This window comes from Stegostoma tigrinum, chromosome 20, assembly GCF_030684315.1.
Source record: "Stegostoma tigrinum isolate sSteTig4 chromosome 20, sSteTig4.hap1, whole genome shotgun sequence".
Classification (NCBI taxonomy): Eukaryota; Metazoa; Chordata; class Chondrichthyes; order Orectolobiformes; family Stegostomatidae; genus Stegostoma; species Stegostoma tigrinum.
Window position 1 is genome coordinate 44,347,151 of NC_081373.1, and position 22,857 is coordinate 44,370,007.

General features: G+C 38.4%; 1 protein-coding gene across 2 annotated transcripts in view; it reads left to right on the forward strand.

The window, feature by feature from the left end:
* kif20bb (kinesin family member 20Bb) overlaps positions 1 to 22,857 on the forward strand; it is an 87,201-nt gene that overhangs the window by 9,301 nt on the left and 55,043 nt on the right. Inside the window, exons 7-14 of one of the 2 annotated variants that reach the window (XM_048550618.2) lie at positions 1,269 to 1,320; positions 3,043 to 3,258; positions 5,124 to 5,235; positions 5,378 to 5,446; positions 8,272 to 8,418; positions 9,973 to 10,135; positions 17,729 to 18,013; positions 21,058 to 21,197. In XM_048550618.2, coding sequence (XP_048406575.2) covers positions 1,269 to 1,320; positions 3,043 to 3,258; positions 5,124 to 5,235; positions 5,378 to 5,446; positions 8,272 to 8,418; positions 9,973 to 10,135; positions 17,729 to 18,013; positions 21,058 to 21,197 — 1,184 coding nt within the window. The remainder of the gene's footprint in view (positions 1 to 1,268; positions 1,321 to 3,042; positions 3,259 to 5,123; positions 5,236 to 5,377; positions 5,447 to 8,271; positions 8,419 to 9,972; positions 10,136 to 17,728; positions 18,014 to 21,057; positions 21,198 to 22,857) is intronic. The other variant, XM_048550620.2, reaches the window with a different exon arrangement.

Consider the following 22,857-nt stretch of genomic DNA (forward strand, 5'->3'; position numbering starts at 1 on the left):
TGATTAAAGTATAGAAGGTACTTGGCCCGTCTTGTCTGTTGTAGTCTTGCAGGCTTTCCTCTTCAAATAATGATTCAAATCTCTTTTGAAAACCATGATTTTGAGTCTTCCTCCACCATATTATCAAGCAGTGCATTTAAATTCTTATCATGTTACTTTGTGCTTTAACTATTCACCTTGCATTGGTCTCCATTAGTGCTTGATCCTTCCACCAACAGGAAAGGTTCACCCGATCCACTCTGTTCAGACTCATAATTTTCACTGTCTCCATCAAATCTCTTCAAGGACAAATGTCATGAAACTATTCATGTAACTAATGTTCCTCATCCTGGGAAGCATTCTCGTAGACCTTTTATTTGCACTCTCTCTGGTGCCTTCGCATTTTTCCTAAAGTGTAGTGTCCACAACTGGATGCACTGCTTAATTGTGGACAAATCAGTGTTTTCATACAAATTTACCATGGCTTGCTTTTGTACTGTGCTTCCTTTGTCAGCCTGGGATCCAGCCATATGGTTTATTAACTGCTCTCAACTTTGTTCTTTCGCCTTCTGATTTGTGTAGACACTCACCGGTTACTCTGATTCTTCATCTCCTTCGGAATTACACTTTTTTCCTGTGTTGTTAAATTAATTACTTCTCATCTTAGTTGCCCTTGCACTACTAAATACAATTAGTGTGTTAACCATATTCATCACCTGCTGTATTACTGTGTACTTGAATTTCCAAACCAAAATATTTTGCACCCTCACTGTCTCTGCATAAATAAATAGGCCTTCCTACAGTTCTTTATATTTGTTTTTTATTATGTAATTCAACTTTGTTTTATGTAAGTGCTGATCTGCCGATCGCTTGTTGGCTGATAATGATGTCAATAACTCCCTGTTAAATTACTGTTTTATATCATTGTTATGGATGTTGTGGTGCAATGGTACTGTCCCTACATCTTGAGCAAAAAGCCAAATTCAAATCTCACCTGGCTCAGAAGTGTGACAAAACTTGAACAAGCAGGTTTATTTTGGTTTTTTTCTTGGTTGTGCTTATAACCAACATCTGAAGCTTGATAAGGGAGTTATCTTGGGTATCAATATTACTTTTTAGTTTATGGATGTGGCTCATGGAAACATGCTTATTCAAATCTGCAGTTAAAATGCTGTGAATTCTACATAACCATGGTCATAGTAAAGGGTCACTTTTGAATTTTTAAGTAGAAATAATAAATTAGACCACTTAAAATGTAACCATTTCAATTCTTCTCTTATCCCCTACAGAGTGATTCATGCAATGGGTGTAGTCAACTTAATTCACTAGATTCTTCAGAAGGTGAGTTGAACAAATGTATGTAAAGCTTTGTATAAATTAATATTTTAATAGTATGCTGGGACATGATTCTAGATTTGTAATCTTTAATCATGAGCCAACATTGTCTGGAGATATTTTCTTAGACTGTAAGTATAAGTGAGTAGCTTTCAGTGTTGTGGTTTGGGAGTACTGTACTGACTTATTTCGGTAATGCCTTTAAGCATTATTGCCATAAATTTATTATTCACCGTAAATTTAAAATGGTCCTATGCCTCTTTGATTGGCTATCAGACTTCCTGAAACACATTGTCCCTTTTTTTTAAAATTTAAGAAAACCGTAAACAAAAGCACAAGAATCCAAAGACTAGAAATCTGAAATAAAAACAAATGAAGGGCATCAACAAACCGAAGTGCTAAATATATTCCTTCCAGAGGTGCTTCCTGACTGAGAATATTGAGGTTTTTTGGTTTCATTTTAAAATTGTAATTCCACATTTAAGTTGTCTTTGCCACTTTGTACATAATTCTAATACGCAACAATTTTTAATTCCTATTAATGATCTAGCTTTATACAGTTGAGGCTCTTGATCAGTTTCTAAAAAGTGTCCCAAGCCAACTAACATAAAATGCAATTAGTTAAAAACCACTACCGTTTTATGCTTTTAATATCTGCTTGACATTTCTATCTTTAGAAACGTAGGCAAAAATTGATATTTTGTATTCCAGTGTCTTTGAATTATTGGGACAGCTGATTATGAAAATGTATTGATATTCCCTTTTTTATATTCAAAGAAATGGCTTAACTGAAGTTAATTGCTTCAATAAAAAGAAGTTTGAAATTATAGTATTCAGCAACATTAATTGCCAGTCAAGCAAATGATACCTGAAGTTCCTATCATCTTAAATCATCAGCATTCAAATTCTGCTAACTTGAGCAAAGACACAGGAATAAATCTTGCTAATTTTCAATTGGATTGCGGCAGCAAGTGTAAATATTTGGCTGTTCATCCTGCTGCATCGCTCAATAAGATCATGTCATTTCCAAACATATCCATTTGTTCAGCCATGCTTTAGAAGACCAGTTCTTCATCCAGGAATGATATATATATCACAGGTTGCCTTTGACAAACACCAAAATATTGGTTGTGAAAATTCCCATTGTCTGGTGAGTGAATTCCAGATTTCCACTATGCTTTACATGATATGATAGACCTTCCTGATTTTTTTTCAATTTCTGAGACTAACCCAGCTGTAATTCTGTGATTCAGAGATAGTGGGAACTGCTCATTGCTGAAGAATCTGAGATAACAAGGTGTAGAGCTGGATGAACACAGTAGGCCGAGCAGGAAAGCTGACGTTTTGGGTCTAGACCCTTCAGAAAATTATCCTGAAACGCTTAACCTCTTACCCACCCCACCCCCCCATCTTATTTCTCCACTTCCTGTCTAATACTGTTGTAGTTAGCATTTCCCCAATTTAGCACTTTCAACCAGGAAGCAGTCTTCTCCTTATCCATAACTAACTTAAAACTTAATGGAATTCTGATCACTTGTAGAGTGTAGTTCACTATACTAGTGGAGTAACTTGCTTCAGAAATGTTTCAATTTGAAGAATGAATAGAGAAATTTGCAGAATAAATCAACAATGAATAAGTTGGACTCGCAATTCCATTTAAAAATTGGTATCATTCTTTTCGAAATGATGCAGTCTTACTTTAATCATGCATTTTTATTTGTTTTGAAGCAGGAAGTTTGCTAAAGCCACTTGCTACCTTAGGAGATTTTGCTGAACCAGTTGCTGTTGATGCACCAGAAAGGATTAGATTTTCAGTCTGGGTTTCATTTTGCGAAATATACAATGAAACTCTTTATGATTTACTTGATCTGGTACCATATAAATGCCAGAAAAGAAAAGTACTTCGATTTGCACAAGATACAAAAGGCAACACCTATGTGAAAGGTATTTTAAATGACTTTTTGACAACTTTACAAAAATAAAGTTAAAAATATTATTAGCATTAGCTTGCAGGATTGAACTTATGTTAAGCTTTATTTTCCTATGGCTCTGGGCAGATTTTATTGTTTTTTCGTACAATGTCTTCATAAATTTACAATGCCTTCTGGCTGCCCTAGCCCTGAATTTCTCTCTGGTTTTTCTTCTCCAGCTTTTCTATCTTGCATGCCCTCTGAGTTCTTTTTGTCATGCTAAATGGCATTGTTTAAATAGTTGACTTGCCTAAAAAAAGTGATTCTTCTTGAGCTGGCAAATATCCATACCATTTACAATCTCCCCTTCCTATCAAGTTCTTAAATGTTCTGCTGCTCAAATTCATGCCCTTCTTGGGTGTAACTGTAAAATTATTTGGTTTTGTTCTTTATTAATATGACTGTTGCCAGACTGTCATTACTAATGTCCATCAATAGGGCTTGCACAACCCACTACTAGTTACCACTCATGAACCACTCCCCTGCCACCACCAAGAGGTTTTTCTTGCATTTCTCCTATTTCTCACTTTACATGCTGACCATCCTGGCATTTCCACTTTTTTTTTTTCTTCTATTCAACCTGTACAGAGATGTTATTACACACAACATAGAACAGGTTGGATTTGAACCCAGAGATAATGGGAACTGCAGATGCTGGAGAATCCGAGATAACAAAGTGTGGAGCTGGATGAACACAGCAGGCCAAGCAGCATCTTAGAAGGGTCTAGGCCCAAAAGTCAACTTTTGTGCTCCTGAGATGCTGCTTGGCCTGCTGTGTTCATCCAGCTCCACACTTTGTTATCCTGGATTTGAACCCAGGCCTCCTGGCGTTTAAGGTAGGGATGACACCACTCCATAGCAAGATCCCTATATCCATGTATGTGCTGATGACATCCAGTTCTATCCCCGTGTCATACTTCTACTTCTCAAATTGCATTATGAACGTCAAGTTTTTAAAAGATTTGTCTGTTTTAGCTTAACAATTTAAAAGTATAAGAAAACTCCTCATTATTTCATTTTGTGATTTTGCAAAATAGTGTTTTCTAATGTGTTTAAAGGGGATATCATTTTGTAGTTTAATTATTTTTTTTTGGTCATTAGACATGATTGTTGCTGGCTAGCCAGAATTTATTGCTTATCAGAAGGTGATGGTGAGCAGTCATTTTGAACTCCTGTGGTCCATGTTCTGTAGGTAGACCCCTATTGCCCTTTTGTGGGGGAGAAAGTTCCAGGATTTTGACCTGAAACAGTGATTTTATATTTCTAAATCAGATGGTGGAGGGCTCGGAGGGGAACTTGCAGATCCTCCAATATCCAGTACTGGATGGGCAGACATTTTCCTTTGGGTTTCAGTCATCTCTATTTAATCAATGTCTTTGCTCCTCCATCACAAACTCAAACCGCTATTCCCTTGCTACTAGTTCTCTTGGCAATGGTCTGACTGTTGAACCTTGGTGTTGTAATTGATTCTCAGATGAGCTTTCAACCATGAATACATGTTAGCACTAGTATGGTATATTTCCACCTCATAACATCGCTCGCTTACTTCCTTTTCTGGGACTCCCCTTGCTGAAGCTCTTGTTGTCATATTTTATCACCTTGAGATTTGACTATGCTACAAACATCTAGTTGATCTCCCCCTCTGTGTGTGTGTGTGTGCCCTTGCTTTTCACCTTTTGACATTCCTAAAGACTACCTTAGGCCAAGCTCTTGGTTATTTTAGTGCTAATGTGTGTTCAGCATCATGTTTTATTTAATAATAGTTCTGTGAAGTGTGTGGTTTTTTTTCACACTAGCAGTGCTAGACACAAATTAGTTGTTTGATTTTTTTCCATTCAGATTTGAGGTGGATTCAAGTTTCCAATGCAGAAGAGGCATATAAAATATTAAAGCAAGGCAGAAAACAGCAAAGCATTGCTTCCACAAAAATCAACAATCTTTCAAGTAGAAGGTAATTTGCTCACTCGTGCAAGTGTTGTTTAGCAACAATTCTAAAGAATTTTTTTGCCTTGCTTTGGACTATATCACAGACCAAACCCATGCTTTAAATCACTAACTGAATTTAAATCTTCTCCAAAACGTTTGTTCTGCAGCCATTGTACTTTTTCAATAAGAATTTTGCATGTCGTAGATGGTGGACCTCATGTTTCAAGAGTCACTGAGTAAGTAGTATACGTAAAGAACTTTCTTTGTAGCTTGTAATCATGTTTTAATTAAAGTTATTCCAAGTTTTTGAAAAGCTCATCACGCTAAATTTTTATATATGACATAGTTAACAAACTGTTCATCTTAGCAGCCATTCTCTCCCAAAGCCTTGTATATCATCTTCCTTGTCCTTGCTAGATCATGTTTCTGGTAAATAATTTAATTGCCTGAAACCAGATAAGCCAGAAATCTTAATTGAAAAGCTTTTGACTGGATTCCAGGACTGTATACTTCCAGTTCTGCACCATTACCATCAACTATACCTCTTCTGAAGAGCTGTTTATCACTACTAAAAATGCAGATAAAATTCTGAGGAACATTGTAACTACATGCATCCAAATCAATTCAGTTGTAAATTTAATCAGAATAGCACTGAATCTGGAATTCTGTAAAAGATTTCAAGAATCTGCACATTTGAAAGTCACCTTTTCGGTTTTTAACTGCTGTATTAGATTTCCTTTTTATGAATGAGCTACACAATGGAAATATAAAAGGCATTCTGTTCAAGCTTTTTCAGTTACTGCATTCATTTTAGCCTTTTGGAAGAACATTTCCTATGTTACTGAAGCAGTGCAGAAAACAAAGCATTACTTCTGAGGATGTAATGTTTATTCACAAAAGTAATAATACACCTGTGTGGGAAAAATTGCAAATTTTTATTTCTACATTTTTAAATACAACTTTTGAGGTGCCACAAAGTGGATGAGCTAGTAAGTACCCATATTATGTAATATTCACTGCCTTAGTGGTTTCTTGACTTTAGGTTGGGAGTACAATATATTCCTGTGTACAAATGTCACCTGCTGAATGTGGAATGGCTAAAAGAATTTGTGCACCAATCAAAATAAACAAATATTAGGAAGGAAACTAGTCAGCTACAGTTTTTTTTATTTTTTTGTGAACCATGGGTACTCCTAGTAAGGGCAACATTTGTTGCCCCTTCCTAAGTGCCCTTGCATAGGTGATGGTGAGGCAACTCTGCTGAACTGTTTTCTTTTTAAGGATGTAAAACTCAAATTAATCTTACATTCAAAAAGACACTTTTAAAATACAATATTTCTATATCTGTCATGCTTGACTTCTATTAATTGAAATAAAGCATTAGAATAATAATGTAATACATGTATATGATTAAGTAATGGCCTGTTTACTTGTTCAAGTAAAAATCTCAAGCCAAAAGTTGGATCCTGTAACTTATTAACATCAATAGCAGCATCAATCAAAGGGAAAAGAACTTTTTTTTCCCTCAGGTGGACAACTCTGAATCAAATTCCAGAGACGTAGAAGTTTCGAAGCACAGAAGACAAAAATACTCAAAGAAAACAAAATATCTGAACTTTCAATGCACCCAGTCAATTAGAAATAGAAATAAATAGGTAGTGGTTAGTTGAGCAGACTAAAATGTTGGCACCAGAACTCTGGCAGTGCAGTGCTTTGTTATGTACTTGATAAACCTTGTATAATTGCTGAAAAAGTTAAATTGTGGGCTGAGGTTGGAGAAGAGATTTGAGATGGAATGAGAGTTTGTGTGATTTATGAAGTGTTAAAGCTGGAAGATTTTATGTTTTGGAGGGAAAAAAGTTCTTTTTTAATCTGGCCTTGCTGGAACAGGAATCAAGATCTGAGCATGGTCTGTCAGGCAATTTCCAATTAGAAAGATCTGTGACGAGTGTAGTTAAAATCCTTTTTCTCACTGTCCTTGTGATGTAGAAGCTAGTAGCCTGTTGAGATTGGAACGCCCTGTTCATAGAAAGATGGCAATGTGTTATGTTTGTTCCTGCCTAGTTTAAAAATGGGGGTCATCTCTCCCTCTCTGCCTCTCTGCCTCTCTGCCTCTCTGCCTCTCTGCCTCTCTGCCTCTCTGCCTCTCTGCCTCTCTGCCTCTCTCCCTCTCTCTTGATAAGTCCCTCTGATCGTTTTGCGTGTTAGAGTGGGTGGCAGGTAAGTGGTGCTGTTAGCTGTGGGGCTCATTGAGCTCCCAGAAGCACTTTCAATCCAAATTCAGCGACATCAAGGAAGCAGATGAGCAGTATTTTAGAGCTCTGTGGCTGAATGGAGTTCAGAGAAACCCAGAGACAACTTGTTCAAGCCAGTTGTCTACCAAAAAAAAGCAAGATTTGTACAATAAGTAGCCTCAAGAACCTAGGCGAGTGCAATGCCAGGATAAAAGATTGAGTATCAGTACTTAATCATGGTGTGGCTGGGAATCTGGGACAGTGCCTGTCCCTGAACAAAACAGTGGCAACAGTTTCAGAATTAGGTGAAATGAGCTGGGAAAATATTATGAAGGATGATTCTGGAAGCAAATGTGGGATAATGTGCCATTTTAGCTGAGAATTGTACCCACGGAATTTTTGGCAAGAGCTGCTGTTGAGTAAGGATGATTCTAGCTCTAAAGGAAAGGGACTGAAATTTCTCAAGAAGGAGACAGATTTGGTGACTCAAATGTCACATATCGGGGTGCACTATTGAGAAATCTGTGGCATTTGAGATAATGGGAATCTGCGGAATCTGTCTTGATCACAACTGCTGTTTTTGAACTGCACTATGGGAGTGTTCAACCACAGTTTATATTAGTTCTGTAAATTTAGCTGTCTTGTCCAGGGTTGTAACAGCACTTACAGGCATCTTACACTTAACATTTTAGTCCGTTGCAACCATGTTGCCTCAGAACTCATGATTCCAAAATGTCTCCTCTTGCAGACTCTCTAGAAAGTTTAGTGTAAATTGTTTAAACCCATGTTTCCATTGCAAATTCGTAATGTAACTTCTTACTTTACAGGCTATCTCTTTGTGATCTTGCGGGATCAGAGAGGAATACAAAAACAAAGAATGATGGGGAAAGATTGAAAGAAGCTGGAAACATTAACACTTCTTTGCTGATTCTTGGAAAATGCATCAATGCTTTGAGACATAATCAAATTTCAAAGTAAGAAGTCCCCTTGCTCCTTTGCTGCCCTTCCTGTTCCTTGTCACCTCCTCCTCCCTCCTCTTTCCACCCCCCCCCCCCCCCCCCCCCAGCCACCAGTAGATTATAGTGGTCAGAATAGTACACCATACCCAACCTGGGATGTACTTTGAAGATTTGGAAAGCTTTCACATGACTTCCTTGTTCATTCAATTTCTGATTTACAAGATCTAGTATCCTATGCTTCCTGACTACCTCCAATTTGTTGTACTCTCTTCAAAGATCTTGTTATGTAATCTTAACTTTACTATGAATCCAGAACTGCACCAAATTTAAAGAATTAGAATTCAAATGGTAAAACTCCAGGAAAATTCTTGAATATGGAATAATTTGATCGGCTATTGTAAATTCCTGTTGCATGTAATCCTCTAAATGACCTCTATATTACAAAATATCAAATCTTCCTATTTTCTATTAGCAATATTACAGGAGATCAACTATTCTGCAGCATTATCATAGTAGTAATGCAGAAATCTAGGTTAATGTTCTGGGAGCAAGTGTTCAAAACCATAGCAGATTGTGAAATTCTCAAGTTAATAAAAAAAAATTAAAAGCTGGCTAAATGGTAACCACTATTGATTCTTGTAAAAACACATGAAAGTTTATTTAATAAAGATAGTAGGTCCTGCCTATTGCTCGAATCTGAGATAACCAATGTAGAGCTGGAGGAACACAGTGGTCCAGGTAGCATCAGAGGAGCAGGAAAGGTGGCGTTTTGGGTCGGAACCCTTTTTTCAGAAAACCCCCATTTCTGAAGAAGGGTCCCAACCTGAAACGCCAACTTTCCTGCTCCTCTGATGCTGCCTGGCCTGCTGTTTTCCTCCAGCTCCACACCTGGTTATCTCTGGTTTATTTAATTTCCTTTTTTTATAGGGAAGGAAATCGGCCATCCTGCCCAACCTGGCCGCCAAGTGTCTCCAAATCTATAGCAATTTGTTGTCTTTTTCACTGCTCTCTGACAATAGGGATGGACACTTAATGCTGACCTAGCCAGCACGCTCACACCTCATGGACAAATATTAAAGAAAATGAAAAATTAATATTCATGTACAATGCGGACTTGTTGTTTAGAAATTCGTTAATAGGGACCTTTTTATTGAAAGGTAGTGGTTTTGGTCAATTGCTGACGTCCTGTGTAGTTGAAGAAATTGTTGCACATGAGCAATGACTATATGCTGGAACAGGTGAGAATGAACTGTTTCTTATCTTGTATATGTCATGTTTAAACATGATTTGATCTGGTTAATTTTCATCTTCTGTTGCCTATAAACTACAGTTTTACTTGGCAAACCTTATTTTGGAACAATATTAGGTTTTAAGGTTCAACTTTAATTTATAATTTTTTATTTTACAACAGTTAAAAGTGAGGAATGGTTCTCTTGTCTTGTTCCTATGTTCCAAATGCCAGTGAGACCTGAAGAAATGCAGAAAAATGTAAATACCACATACAATAGATACTGAAAATTTATGATAAATTACAAGTTTCTATAAACTGTCTCTTTCTTTGACTCTTAGAACACACAATCATGTTCCATTTCGGGAAAGTAAGCTTACTCGCTACTTCCAGGGGTTTTTCTGTGGGAGAGGAAAAGTTTGTATGATTGTTAACATCAATCAGTGCGCTTCAATGTATGATGAGACACTTAATGTATTGAAGTTTTCAGCAATGGCACAAAAGGTATGTTAGCTATCTGATTGGATTAAAATTTATGCCTTCTAATCGATAACTGTCCTCTTGCACAACTGTTGGATAACAATAACAGAAATTGCTTCAAAACCTTCTGAAAAACATCACTAGACTCTCAACACTTATCTCTGTTTTATTTGCACAGATGCTGCCAGACCTGCTGAGTTTCACCAGCAATTTCATTTTTTTTTTCCAGATTTCCAGCATATGCAGTTCTTTGTTTAATTTAACTAAAAGTTAACCATGGCTTCAGCGCATTTACAGTAATATAAAGTTTCAGTGTAACCTGGGAAATACTTCTGGTTATTTTTGTTTCATTCTATTGCTCAACTATGAGGAGTGGGTTATGACAACAAAATTTGGCATCTTTTGAGTGCTGCTTTGGTTGTTTCCTTACATAATTTTAAAGTTTGCAGTTGTAGTCAATCCCTTCATGTTGCCTGTCATAATCTTGCCACTTCCCTGTAGGTTTTCAAAAACTTACTTAGGTTCTCTGAAATTGACTAGCTTTCATTTCTAAGAGTTTTGAGACAAAGAACTCCAAGCTCTGGCATTATAATGTGTAAGACTTGTGCAACAGAACTTTTGACAAAATGAGTTATGCAAAATAGAAATTTTGTTTGCAAACATGACATTTGGTCACTATTTTTACATTCTGTGTGTTTGGCATATTCTTTAGTGTAAGCTAATCATGTAGGTTTAGGAACCTGCATCTGAGACTCATAGAGCTGCACAGCATGGAAACATTCCCTTTGGTCCAACTCGTCCATGCTGACTTGATATCCTAAATAAATCCAGTCCCATTTGCCAGTATTTGGCACATAACCCTCAACTCTTCTATTCATATACCCAGCCAGATGCCTTTTTAAATATTGTAATTGTACCAGCCTCCACCATGTCCTTTTTGGCAGCTCCTTCCATACAGGCACTACCCTTGGGTCCCTTTTTTTTTTCTTTTTAATTTTTACCCTCTCTCATTTAAAGCTGTGTCATCTAGTTTTAGACGCCACCGCCACCCCCCCCCCCCCCCCATCCCCATCCCCATCCCAGAGAAAAGACCTTGTCTATTCACTTTATCCATGCATCCCCTCCCCCCGCCCCGCCCCAATGATTTTACAAACCTCTATAATGTCACTACTCAGTCTCAGATCCAGGAAAAATAGCCTTTGCCTATTCAGCCTCTCCCTTTCGCTCAAACTCTCCAGCCCTGGAAACATCCTTGTAAATCTTTTCTGAACCCTTTCAAATTTCACAACAGCTTTCCTATAACAAGGAGACCAGATTTACATACACTATTTCAAAAGTGGCCTAACCAATGTCCTGTACAGCTGCAACGTTCACCTCCCAACTTCTATACTTACTGCATTGACCAATAAAGGCAAGCATACCACATGCCTTCTTCACTATCCTATCTATCTGTTACTCTCTACTTTTGAAGGAACTATGAACATGCACTCCAATGTTGTTTTGTTCAGCAATATTTCCCAGGACCTTCCCATTAAGTGTAGAAGCCCTGCCCTGATTTGCCTTTCCAAACTGCAGCACCTCCTGTTTATCTAAATTAAACTCCATCTGCCATTTGTTGGCCTATCTGATCAAGGTTCCATTGTACTGAGGTAACCTCCTTGGCTGTCCACTACACTTCCAATTTTGATGTCGTCTGCAAACTTACTAATCATACCTCCGATTTTGTTCATGTCCAAATCATTTATGCAGAAGACAAAAAGCAGTGGGCCAAGCAATGAGCCACGTGGCACACTGCTGGTAGCAGGCCTCCAGTCTGAAAAGCAACTCCCCTCTACCACCATGTCTTCTACTTTTTTTTTTGTGAGCCAGTTCTGTATCCAAATGGCTAGTTCTCCCTAAATTTAATGTGATCTAACCATGCTAATCAGTCTACTATGAGGAACCTTGTCAAATGCTGTACTGAAGTCCATATAGATCACGTCCACTGTTCTATCCTCATCAATCCTCTTCGTTACTACTTCCAAAAACTCATTCAAGCCAGTTAGACATGATCTGCAACACACAAAGCCACGTTGACACCCCTAATCCAATTTTTGCCCTTCCAAATACATGTAAATCCTGTCCCTTGGGATTCCCTCCAAAAGTTTGCCCACCACCGCTATCAGGCTCACTGGTCTATGGTTCTCTGGCTTTTCTTTACCACCTTTCCTTATGTAGTGGCACTACATCATCCAACCTCCAGTCTTCTGGCACCTCATCTGTGGCTATCAATGATACAAATATCTCTGCAAGGGGCCCAGCAATATCACTTCTCTGGCTTCCCACAGAGTTCTAGGGTCCTGGGATATATCTGCCTTTTTACGCATTTTAGGACATCCAGCGCTACCATCTCTGTAATATGGACATTTTTTCAAGATGTTGCTATTTACTTACCCACATTCTCTATCTTCCATATTCTTCTTCACAGCAAACACTGATGTAAAATACTCGTTTAGTATCTCCCCAGTCTCCTTCCGTTCCACACCATAGGTGACTTTGCTGATCTTTTGGGGACTCTATTGTTTTTCATAGTTACGTTTTTGTCATTTTTGATATAGAAACCCTTTGGATTCTCCTTAACCCTAATTTGCCAAAGCTATCCCATGATCCTTTTTTTTTTAAGTACACTCCTACTACTCTTCTGGGGATTCACCCAGTTTACACATGACATATGCTTCCTTTTTTTTCCTCGAGCAACATTTTAGTTATTGATGTATGTAAGAACTAGATATGAGGTTTTGATCCAGTCAATAAGGAGAAGCTATCTCCTGTAGTGAATGGATTGATAATTGGATGTGGGACGTGAAAAAATCCATTTTCCTTTATGAATTTCAATCAGAAATGAACTAATTAAAAAGAAATGGTAACAGTCAGCTTAACATTTATTAAGGATCCAATATTTTTCTTACCAAAGAGAATGGGAGAACATTTTAGAAATGAGAAATAATGTAATGAATTAGATTAGTTACACCTGAACAAGAATGGGATCATCACTCTTGTGGGAGGTCTGCTAATACCGTTGGGATTGATTTTAAACTAGATTCATGGTGGAGGGTGGCCGTGGTTTGATCTTAACAAGTAGATCAGAGGTGTGAGAAGCTGCGCCTAGAATTTTACAATGCTAATGCATCTCAAAAGTAGAGGAACCATAAGGGAGAAATTAAACAAGTGAGTTTAACAATGCCAAATGGGGAATATTTTAATGCAGGGGGCCTAAAAGATAAGGTTGATGAGCTGAGAGAACCGTTGAGCATATGGAAGTATGATGCCTTGGCTATTGTATAGATTTGGGTATTTTAGAGTTTAACAGTGTTAAATTATGATAATCTGCAGTTCCAATTTGGATTGTATCCAGAGTCATTGAGGGAGGCAACAAAGGGGATAGCCAAGGTCCTGGTAGTCATTTTCAATTCTACTCTGGCCTCCGTGAAATGCCAAACGTCATCTCATGAATTTTTAGAAAGATAAAGTAGGGAAGGATAGATCTGGAAATAAAGGCTGATCTGTCTAATACCAGACCTCTGGAGAACTGAACTATATCTGCACTTTGGAAGATGGTTCAATGAAGGATAGCAAACATGGATTTAAGAGAGAACCATGTTTGACAAACATGATAGAATTTTTTTTAAGCAGGTAACCATGAATGTTGAAGGTAATGTATTTGATCTGATTTGTATGAACTTTAGCAAGACTTTGTGGTTCCTTATGGCAGACCTTTCAAGAAAGAAAGCGCCCATTGTATTTAGGGCAAGTTCGCAAGTGGATCTAAAATTTGTTGGGAGGCTGAAAGCAGAGTTGTCATCTAAAGGATGTTTGTGTGATTGAAAGTCTCTTCAATTGGGGCTCTGGCCTTGATGTTGGGGTTGTTGATGCTTTGTGGTGTGCATGAATGTAAGGGTCGTAATCAAGATGTTGGTTGATGCTAAAATTGATAAGGTGGTTAATAGTGAGGAGGATAACCATAAACTACAAGAGGATATCAATGGACTGGTCAGGTGGACAGAGCAGTGGCAAATGAAATTCAAACCAGAAAAAATGAGAATGCCCTGGGGAGGCCAAACAAAGCGAGCAATTACATAATGATTGGTATGACCCTGGAAAGTACTGAAGATCCGAGGGGCCCTGATGTGCATATACACAAATCCCTGAAAGTAGTAGGGTAGGTAAATGAGGCTGTTGAGGCATATATAATACTTGCTTGGTGAAGTGTAGAATGCAAGAGCAGGGAAATTATACTAGAATTGTGCAAAATGCTGGTTAGGCCAAAACTGGAGTATTGTGTGCAGTTCTGGTTGTCACGTTGTGACTTCTCCACCATCAGGAACATCCTTCCTGCATCTAAATTGACTAGTCCTGTTAGAATTTTCATAGGTCCCCATAAGATTCCATCCCCCACCCCAATTTCCTTTAAACCCCAAGTGACTACTACCTCAATCAACTCCACTCAATCTCTTTGCATATATCAGTCCTACCATTCCAGGAACCAGTTTGGTAAAACTTCGTTGCACTCTCTGTATAGCAAAAAACATCCTTCCTCAGATAACGTAACCAAAACTCTGCACAATGCACAATGCTCCAGGTGTAGCCGAACAATGTCCTGTATATTTTCATTAAAGATCTTTATTTCTGTACTCTAATTCTATTGTCACGAAGGGCAGCATACAGTTTGCCGCCTTTACTGCCTGCTGCACCTTTTTGTGCTTGCTTTCAGTGACTGGTGCATGACGATACCTAGGTCTCGTTGAACATCTCTCAATTTATATCCATTCAAAAAAATTCGCCTTCCTACTTTTTCTACCAAAATGGATAACATCATAATTATCCGCATTATACTGCATCTCCCTGCATTTATCTACTCGCCCAGCCTGTCCAAATCACACTGCAACATCTCTGCGTCCTTGCAGCTCATTGTTTCACCCAGCTTTGTGTCATCCGCAAATTCTTGAGTGAGATATTTTGTTTGGTTATTACATCATTAATGAATATTGTGACTAACTGGGATCCCAGCACTGATCCCTGCAGTACCGAACTAATCACTGTCTACCGTTCAGAAAAAGACCCATTTATTCCTACTTTGTTTTACATCAGCTAACCAATTTCTTTTTAATCCATCTCAATACACTACTGGCCAATCCAATGCAATTTAAATTTACACATTAATCTCTGTAGGAGTTTGTTGATCAGCTTCTGAAAGTTCAAGTAAACCACCAATACTAGCTCTTCCTGGTCAACTCTACTAGTTAAATCCTTTGAAGATAAACTGTCGATTCGGCAAGCATAATTTCTCTTTTGTAAATCCATGCTGTCTGTGTGTCTGACTGTCAGATTCTACCATTTTTTTTTTGAGTGCTCTCCAATAAAATCCTTGATAGACTCCAGCATCTTACCCACTATCACCGTCAGACTCACTTATCTGTAATTCAGTTTTCTCTCGACCTGTCTTTTTTAAATAGTGGGGTTATGTTAGCCACCGTCCAATCTTTAGGGACTATTCAAGAGTCTAAAGAATCTTAGATTACCACCAATGCATCCCCTATTTCATAGAATCCCTACCGGTGGGTAAACAGGCCCTTCGGCCCAACAAGTCCATTCTGACCCTCCAAGCATCCTATCCACTTAATCTACACATCTCAGAACACAACAGGCAATTTAGCATGGCCAATCCACCTAGCCTGTACATCTTTGGACTGTGGGAGAAAACTGGAGCACCTGGAGGAAACCCATGCAGACGCTGGGAGGTTGTGTGCAAACTCTACACACACTGTCGCCTGAGGGTGGAATCGAATCCGGGTCCCTAGCAATGTGAGGGAGCAGTGCTAACTACTGACCCACCGTCTTCTAGGGTCACTTCCTTTACTAGTCTGGGGTATAGATTGTCAGGCCCTGGGGATTTATCATCCTTCAATCCTATCAATTTGCCTGACACTAATTCTCCATTAATGGTGATTAGTTTCGGTTTGCTTCTCTCTCAACCCTGTTTTCCCATTGTTTCTGGTACATTATTCGTGTTCTCCTTTTATGATGAGAGAAGGGAAGAATGAATTTGGTTCATCAACTATTTCTTTATTCCCCATTATATTTTCTCTCACTTCTGTCAGTAAGGGATCTACAATAGTTTTCACCAGTCTGTTTCTCCTTGCATGCCTATAGAAACTTTGGACAGTCGGTTTTTACACTCTCTTTGCAAGCTTACTCATACTTTTTTAAATTTCCCACCACCCGCACAACACCCCGCCCACCTTCTTAATCAATGCCTTGGTCCTTCTTTGCTGGCATCTAAAATGTTCCCTATCATTGGGTTTGTTGTCTGTCTTGTTGATTTTATATGCCTGATTTTTTTAATCTGATATTATCTCTAATTTCCATCCTAAGCCACAGTTTGACTGCTGTTCTCCTTGGACTTTTATGTCAGACAAGGATTGACAATTCTTGTAGTTCACGCATTTGGTCTTTTGTTTGCTACTATCTATCCACTGCCATTAATTTCAGCAACCCTTCCCAATCTATCACAGCCTCATACCGTTGTAGAGTCCGTTACTAAGACTCAGATTCCTAATCTCAGAATCAATTCTCACTCACTCACTCTCCATTTTGAGAAAGACATGGTTACATTTGGGAGGCTTTGGAGAAGATTTACCAGGATGCTTCCTGGGTTGAAGGGTCTGAGCTACGAGGAATTATCAAATAGGTTGTTTCTTCTCCGATTAGTGAAGGTTGAAGGGACCTGATCAAGTTGTATAAGATTGAGGAGCATCTAATGGGCATGTCATGGTTCCATTAATACAGGGTTTGATAACCAGGGGACACAAATTTTAACTTAAGAGGTTCAGACTAAGGGGAGAGTTGAAAAACTTTCTCATTCAGATCAGAGAACTAAATCATTAAGAGTATTCGAACCAGAATCTCTTGTAACATTTCAGAAGTATTTGGATATTCGTTTGTGTTGCCATTTCTTCCAGGGCTGTGGGACTAATATAGTCAGATCTTTGTTGACCACTGTGGACATGATGGGCAAAATAGCCACCTCCTGTGCTGTCAGTGTCTAAGGTTAAGTCCTTTTTTGTTGTTGTGTATTCTGCTTTCCACTCTGGTACTTTTTGTGTTTTATTCTTATCTCCTATTTCAAAGGTATTTAACAGGCTGGTCGCCCTATCCATAAAGTCCAGGTCCACCTAAAACAATACTCAAAAGCAAGCTGTTTAAAAGTTAATTGCGTTCATTTCCGCCTTCCCTTCGTTATCTTTGTTCTGATCACTTTGTGCTTAATTATTGAATTTACAATTTTGCTTAAATTTTGCATCGCATAAGAACATAAATTGCGTGTTTACTTTCTTTTGAAATGAAATTTTTAAAGAACAGAACTAGTTTTCTTCTGTCTTCAGTTTTGATTCATGTATGTGGTATTTTTGTGATATGGATAAACGAAAGGATGTGATTTCTCCAGCTTATCATTTGAATGCTCGAGACTTACTGAATTGATTCACTGCCTTTGCAGTTAACTTGTGAAAATTTATTATTGATTTTCCTTGACTCCAAAACTAAACACTCTCTCCGATTTAACTAATGTTTCTATTTTAGGTTCTTCTCAATAGTTCAAGGCTTCATCCTGCACACTCGCTTCCAAAACGATCAGCCAGGGATCTTTCATTGATCATCAACAATGCTGAAAATGAATCATCGTCATTTGCAAAAAGACAAACTATGTCTTGGGATGCTACACTGGAGGATGTTGCTGAAGTGGAGGAAGGGGATACTGAGATAACTAATGCAACTGAGGTAAAAGATGAGGAAGAGGAAGAGGATGAGGATGAAGATGATGAAGAGGAAGAAGAGACAATAGTAATAGGAAAAAACAACTATGAGGTAAATGGATCTTATTTAATGTTATCACTGAAGCATTTTGTTCTGTGATCTACAGTTCCTTCTGCTTTGGTGAAAGGTCTCCAAGTATTAATATTTATAATAGAGAAGGTACCTCTTTAGATATTTGTTTAACTTAACAAACTCTTAAAAATGCTGTAGTTGCTGAGGTTTAAAACGCAGCAGCTGAATACATGGGCAGTATCTAATTATGTCAATCAACTCTCTACTCTGGCTCCCATTTATTGAGTAATAAGTCCATCATCTGCCCTTTTTAAGGAATATAATTGCAGTGATCTACCACAGCCCAAGCCTTCACTCATTCAACTGAGCAGCAGTGCTGCTCTGTCTTGCATTCTGTCATACATAAGCAATGACTATCACAGTGGAGAAATGTTTACCAACTACTCCTTAAAGAACTCTATCTAGCCACTGAAAGCAGTGCAGTGTAGATGATCCACTTGGATTTTAGCAAGGCCTTTTTACATGGCAGCCTGGTCAAAAAATGACCTTTTTTGTCTTCGGAGCATTCACTCTTCTAAATTCTAGTGAAAATGAGCCCAGCCTGTCCAATTCTTCTTCCACAAGAGAACCTGCTCATTCCAGGTATCAACCTAGCAAACTTCTGAGCCACGTCCAATGCATTCACTTCTGTTAAGGAGACGAAAACTGCAAGTGTTCAAGTTGTGGTCTCACCAATGCACAGTATACTAGAAGGGTATCAGTTAGCTCATTTGGCTGGATGGCTGAGGTATTGTAACCTTTTGGTTTAAACCACCACCAGCCAATTCCTTCCAATGAGAAAGCAGTGTATGGTTGAGTGGAACTATGCCGAATTTAACTTTCTACTGTAAAGTTGAAAAGTTATGTGCATGCTTGCTTGCTTTTGTGTTCAGTTCTTTGCAGAATAAAGGATAGCATCCCGTGAACCACCTTGACGTACTTTCTGCATCTGCATACCAACATTTTGTGACTCATGCTCAAGACACCCAAGTCTACTGCCAGTTTGAATTCTGCATTTGCTCCTTGTTTGAAAAAAAATTACCTTTTTATTTTTCCTGCAAGAGTTCACATTTTCTCACAGCACCAGCTAGATTTTGTACACTGTCACTCTCTAGGTATATCCATCCATAACTTCCTTATGTTGTCATCACATATGTTCCTGTCTCGCTTGGTGTTGTCGACAAATTTAGCCACCGTATCTCCACTGTCTCTCATCTAAATCCAATCGTACTAGTTGTAATAAGTGGAGGCCCCAGCACAGACTCTTTTGTGGGACTCCACTCGTCATTTCCTACCAAAGACCCACTTAATGCATGCTCCTCAGGTTGACTTGTGGAGAACAATCTTCTATCTATGCTAATATGTTACCCCTAAATGTTGAGCTTCTGGTTTCTGCAGTAACTGTGATGCAGAATCTTAATCCAATGCTTTCTGAAAATTGAAGTATGGTATGTCTGCAGGCTCTACTTTATCCACAGCATATGTTAATCTTTCAAATAGCTCCAATAAGTTTGTTAATCATGGTTTTCCTTTGGCGAAACCATCCTGACTCTTGATTTACCTCTGTTTTTCCAAGTGTGCACCTATAATCTCGTTGACTATCAGTTTCTCCAGGATAGATCTCAGGCTAACAGACCCACAGTTTCCTGCTTTATACTTCCCTCCCATCTTAAAAGAGGGATTATATCTGTTACTTTTCTGCTGGAACCTTCCCTGAATCTGGGATGTTTTTGAAAATTTAATAGCAATTCATTCACCACCTCATTAGCAATCTTTTTTAAGAACCTAGACATTAATTCCATCAGCAGTCGGCACTGAACATAACTGCTCAGTACTACTTCCCTCGTGATTGATTTGAAGAGGGGAATTTCACAGTTACAATGTGTGATTCTGGATTGCTATTCTTCTTTGAATGTTGAGAATTCAGCCTGTTAATTCTTCCAGCTGACTTCATGTAATCAATTCAAATGTATCAGGTGACATTATTTACCTGTTCTTGGATAAAAAACATGTTCACAAGTGTAGTATGTAGTTTTCTGGCTTTCTTTCCCCCTCAACTGTGGTGGGGGGTGGAATCCAGTTGGGTCTTTTGATGAAGGGTCAAAGGTCTTTTTGGTGTTGAGTTTACCAAATAACTCGAACACTAAAGTGTCATTGCAAGAAATGAGGTGTCCTTTTCTTGCCAAAACAGCGGTTTTAGCAGAGTGTTATGATCTGAGCTGATGGTTTTTATTGGACAACTCAGATCCCAAATTGAAATCTAACTTGATAGATCATTTTTTTTTAGTTTTAATGAAGTGGTCTCTCTGAAGCATAAATATGTAATATTGCAAATTTGGTTTTAACAATTAGTTTACAATGCAAGCGAAATAGAATAAAACAAACATGCATATAATATGTTTTAAAGATTTTTGTCAGACAAGTAAAATACAATCCCACTCGTCTCAACAGCACTGCTTTAAAGTATGCAAAGAAGGGGATGCTCTTGGGTGTTTATGATACAGTGTATTGTTTTTGCTATGGTTTGGAACTTTCAAATAAAGTACAAGTAACCTATTTCTTAACTATTGTAAACTGTCGTTCACAGCAGCAACTTTTTTTTAACATATCCAGCTTCAGCCAAGACTTCTGTAAACATGCCAAACTGCAACCCAAAAGCTTGCTTTTAGGCTCTGGGTGTTTCCTTTTATCACAACTGGTTGTGGGGTGTGGGGGGAGCATGGAGATAACAAACTGACTTTCCACACTAGAGCCCATTGCACAACTGTTTACTTTGCTTGTAAAAACTGCCCCACTGAAAGCAAAACTCCATTTCACACCAGAAACTCTTGTACTGTTAAAAGAAATCACCGCAGCTACAGAAATACTTGCAAGTTTAGCATTAAATCCCTTTAGGCACACAAGACCAAAATCTCTCTGCCACTAGTTCAAACCTATAATCCTGAAATAACTATTAAAATTGCGCACAGTTTTTATTTCAATGTTTTATTTACTTTTTGCTGTTGTGTGTGTGTGTGTGTCTATTTTTTTTGTGTCCAATATAGAAGTTACTTCTTTGTATACAAGACCTGAAAAACAAGTTAATTGAAGAAAAGAAACAAAAAGTGATCTTAGAAAAGAACATCCGGGAAGAAGTCCACCAAGAAATGGAAAAATTCATGCCTCAGTTTGAAAACTATTTGAGGTAATGTAATGTATTTTTTCCTGGCATGCTTCATGGAATTAGTCAAACAAAATTTAACTAGAGTGAACATGAAACAGTGTCAATTTTCTTAATATTTCTAGTGTTGCCCATGAGGGGGCAATCTGAAATGTAAATTAAGTTTGGAATTCTAATTACATTTAAAAGCTATGGCATTTTCAAATAAAATAATTGACAAACCAGGGGAGAATATTACCGAGTTGTATTGTCACTAGTAATCCAGATGTTCTGGGGACCTGGTTTTGAATTCCACTATGGAAGATGATTTGAATTTAAATTGAATTTAAATAAGAAACTGGAATTAAAAGTCTAATGCTGACTTCAAAAATCACTTGTCTTAACTCACCCAGGCATCCATCTTATGGTGCAGTGGTAGCGTCCCTACCCCTGGACCAGGAGGCCTGTGTTCATGTCCCACTTGTTCCAGACATGTGTAATAACACTTCTGAAAATGGGTTCAATTTAAAAAAAAACAAAATCTGGCTCACTAGTGTCCTTTTTTATTAGGTAAGGAAACTGCTGCCCTTTGTTCTATCCTATGTCTGACTCCAGACCCACTGTAAATTGGCTGATTCTGAATGATCTTCCGGGTTAGCACACATAGCTATTCAGTTGCATCAACCACTAGAAAAGGGGGGAGAAAAGGGAATGAAGATAACAAAGTGTGGAGCTGGATGAATACAGCAGGCGAAGCAGTGTCTCAGGAGCACAAAAGCTGACGTTTCGGGCCTAGACCCTTCATCAGACCCTTCATCACCCCTCTCTGATGAAGGGTCTCAGCCCGAAACGTCAGCTTTTGTGCTCCTGAGATGCTGCTTGGCCTGCTGTGTTCATCCAGCTCCACACTTTGTTATCTTGGATTCTCTAGCATCTGCAGTTCCGATTATCACAGAAAAGGGAATGAATACAGGTGAGCCATCCTAGCATCGACTAAGACACCTGAAACACAAACCTTCAGCTGTTTCACCAATGAACTGCCCTCTGTTTATAAGGTCAGGAAGTGAAGATGTGTGTGATCATCAGTGAACTGTTCAGCGTCATTGTGACTCAGCAGAAACTGAAGCAGTCAATATCTAGGTTTGAGCTGAAAAGTGGCAAGTAACATTTGATGCCACTCACGATCCAAGTAATGACCGTCGTCAACACGACAGAATCTAATCACTGCCCCTTCTCATTCAATGGTATTGCCATCACTGAATTTGTCCACTATCCGTATCTTGGATAAGACCTGTATACATAGTGGCTAGAAGACTAGGTCAGACAGGATGAATCTTGCAGCAAGCTCTCTTCCCTAAAGGCATCATGATTGTCCCCAACACCAAATGGATTGCAGCAGTTCAAGAAGGCAATTTGCTATCACTTTCTAGGGGGCAATTAGGGTCAGGCAATAGATGCCTCCCATAAGTGATTTTAAAACTAAGTTGAGGACCTTGTTTAACAGGACGTGGCTTGTTGGACCTCCTCACCAATGCATAGCTTTTTTTAAACCTTTTTTATGATAATACAAGGAAAGGTTGAAAGATTTTATTATAGAATCACACTTGGATATCTCAATTTTATATTTGTGGACTTCAGTGTTTAATTGCTCATGTGCAGGTGTCAAATGTTGCTATCGGTTTCTTATATTTTAAAATAGCATCAT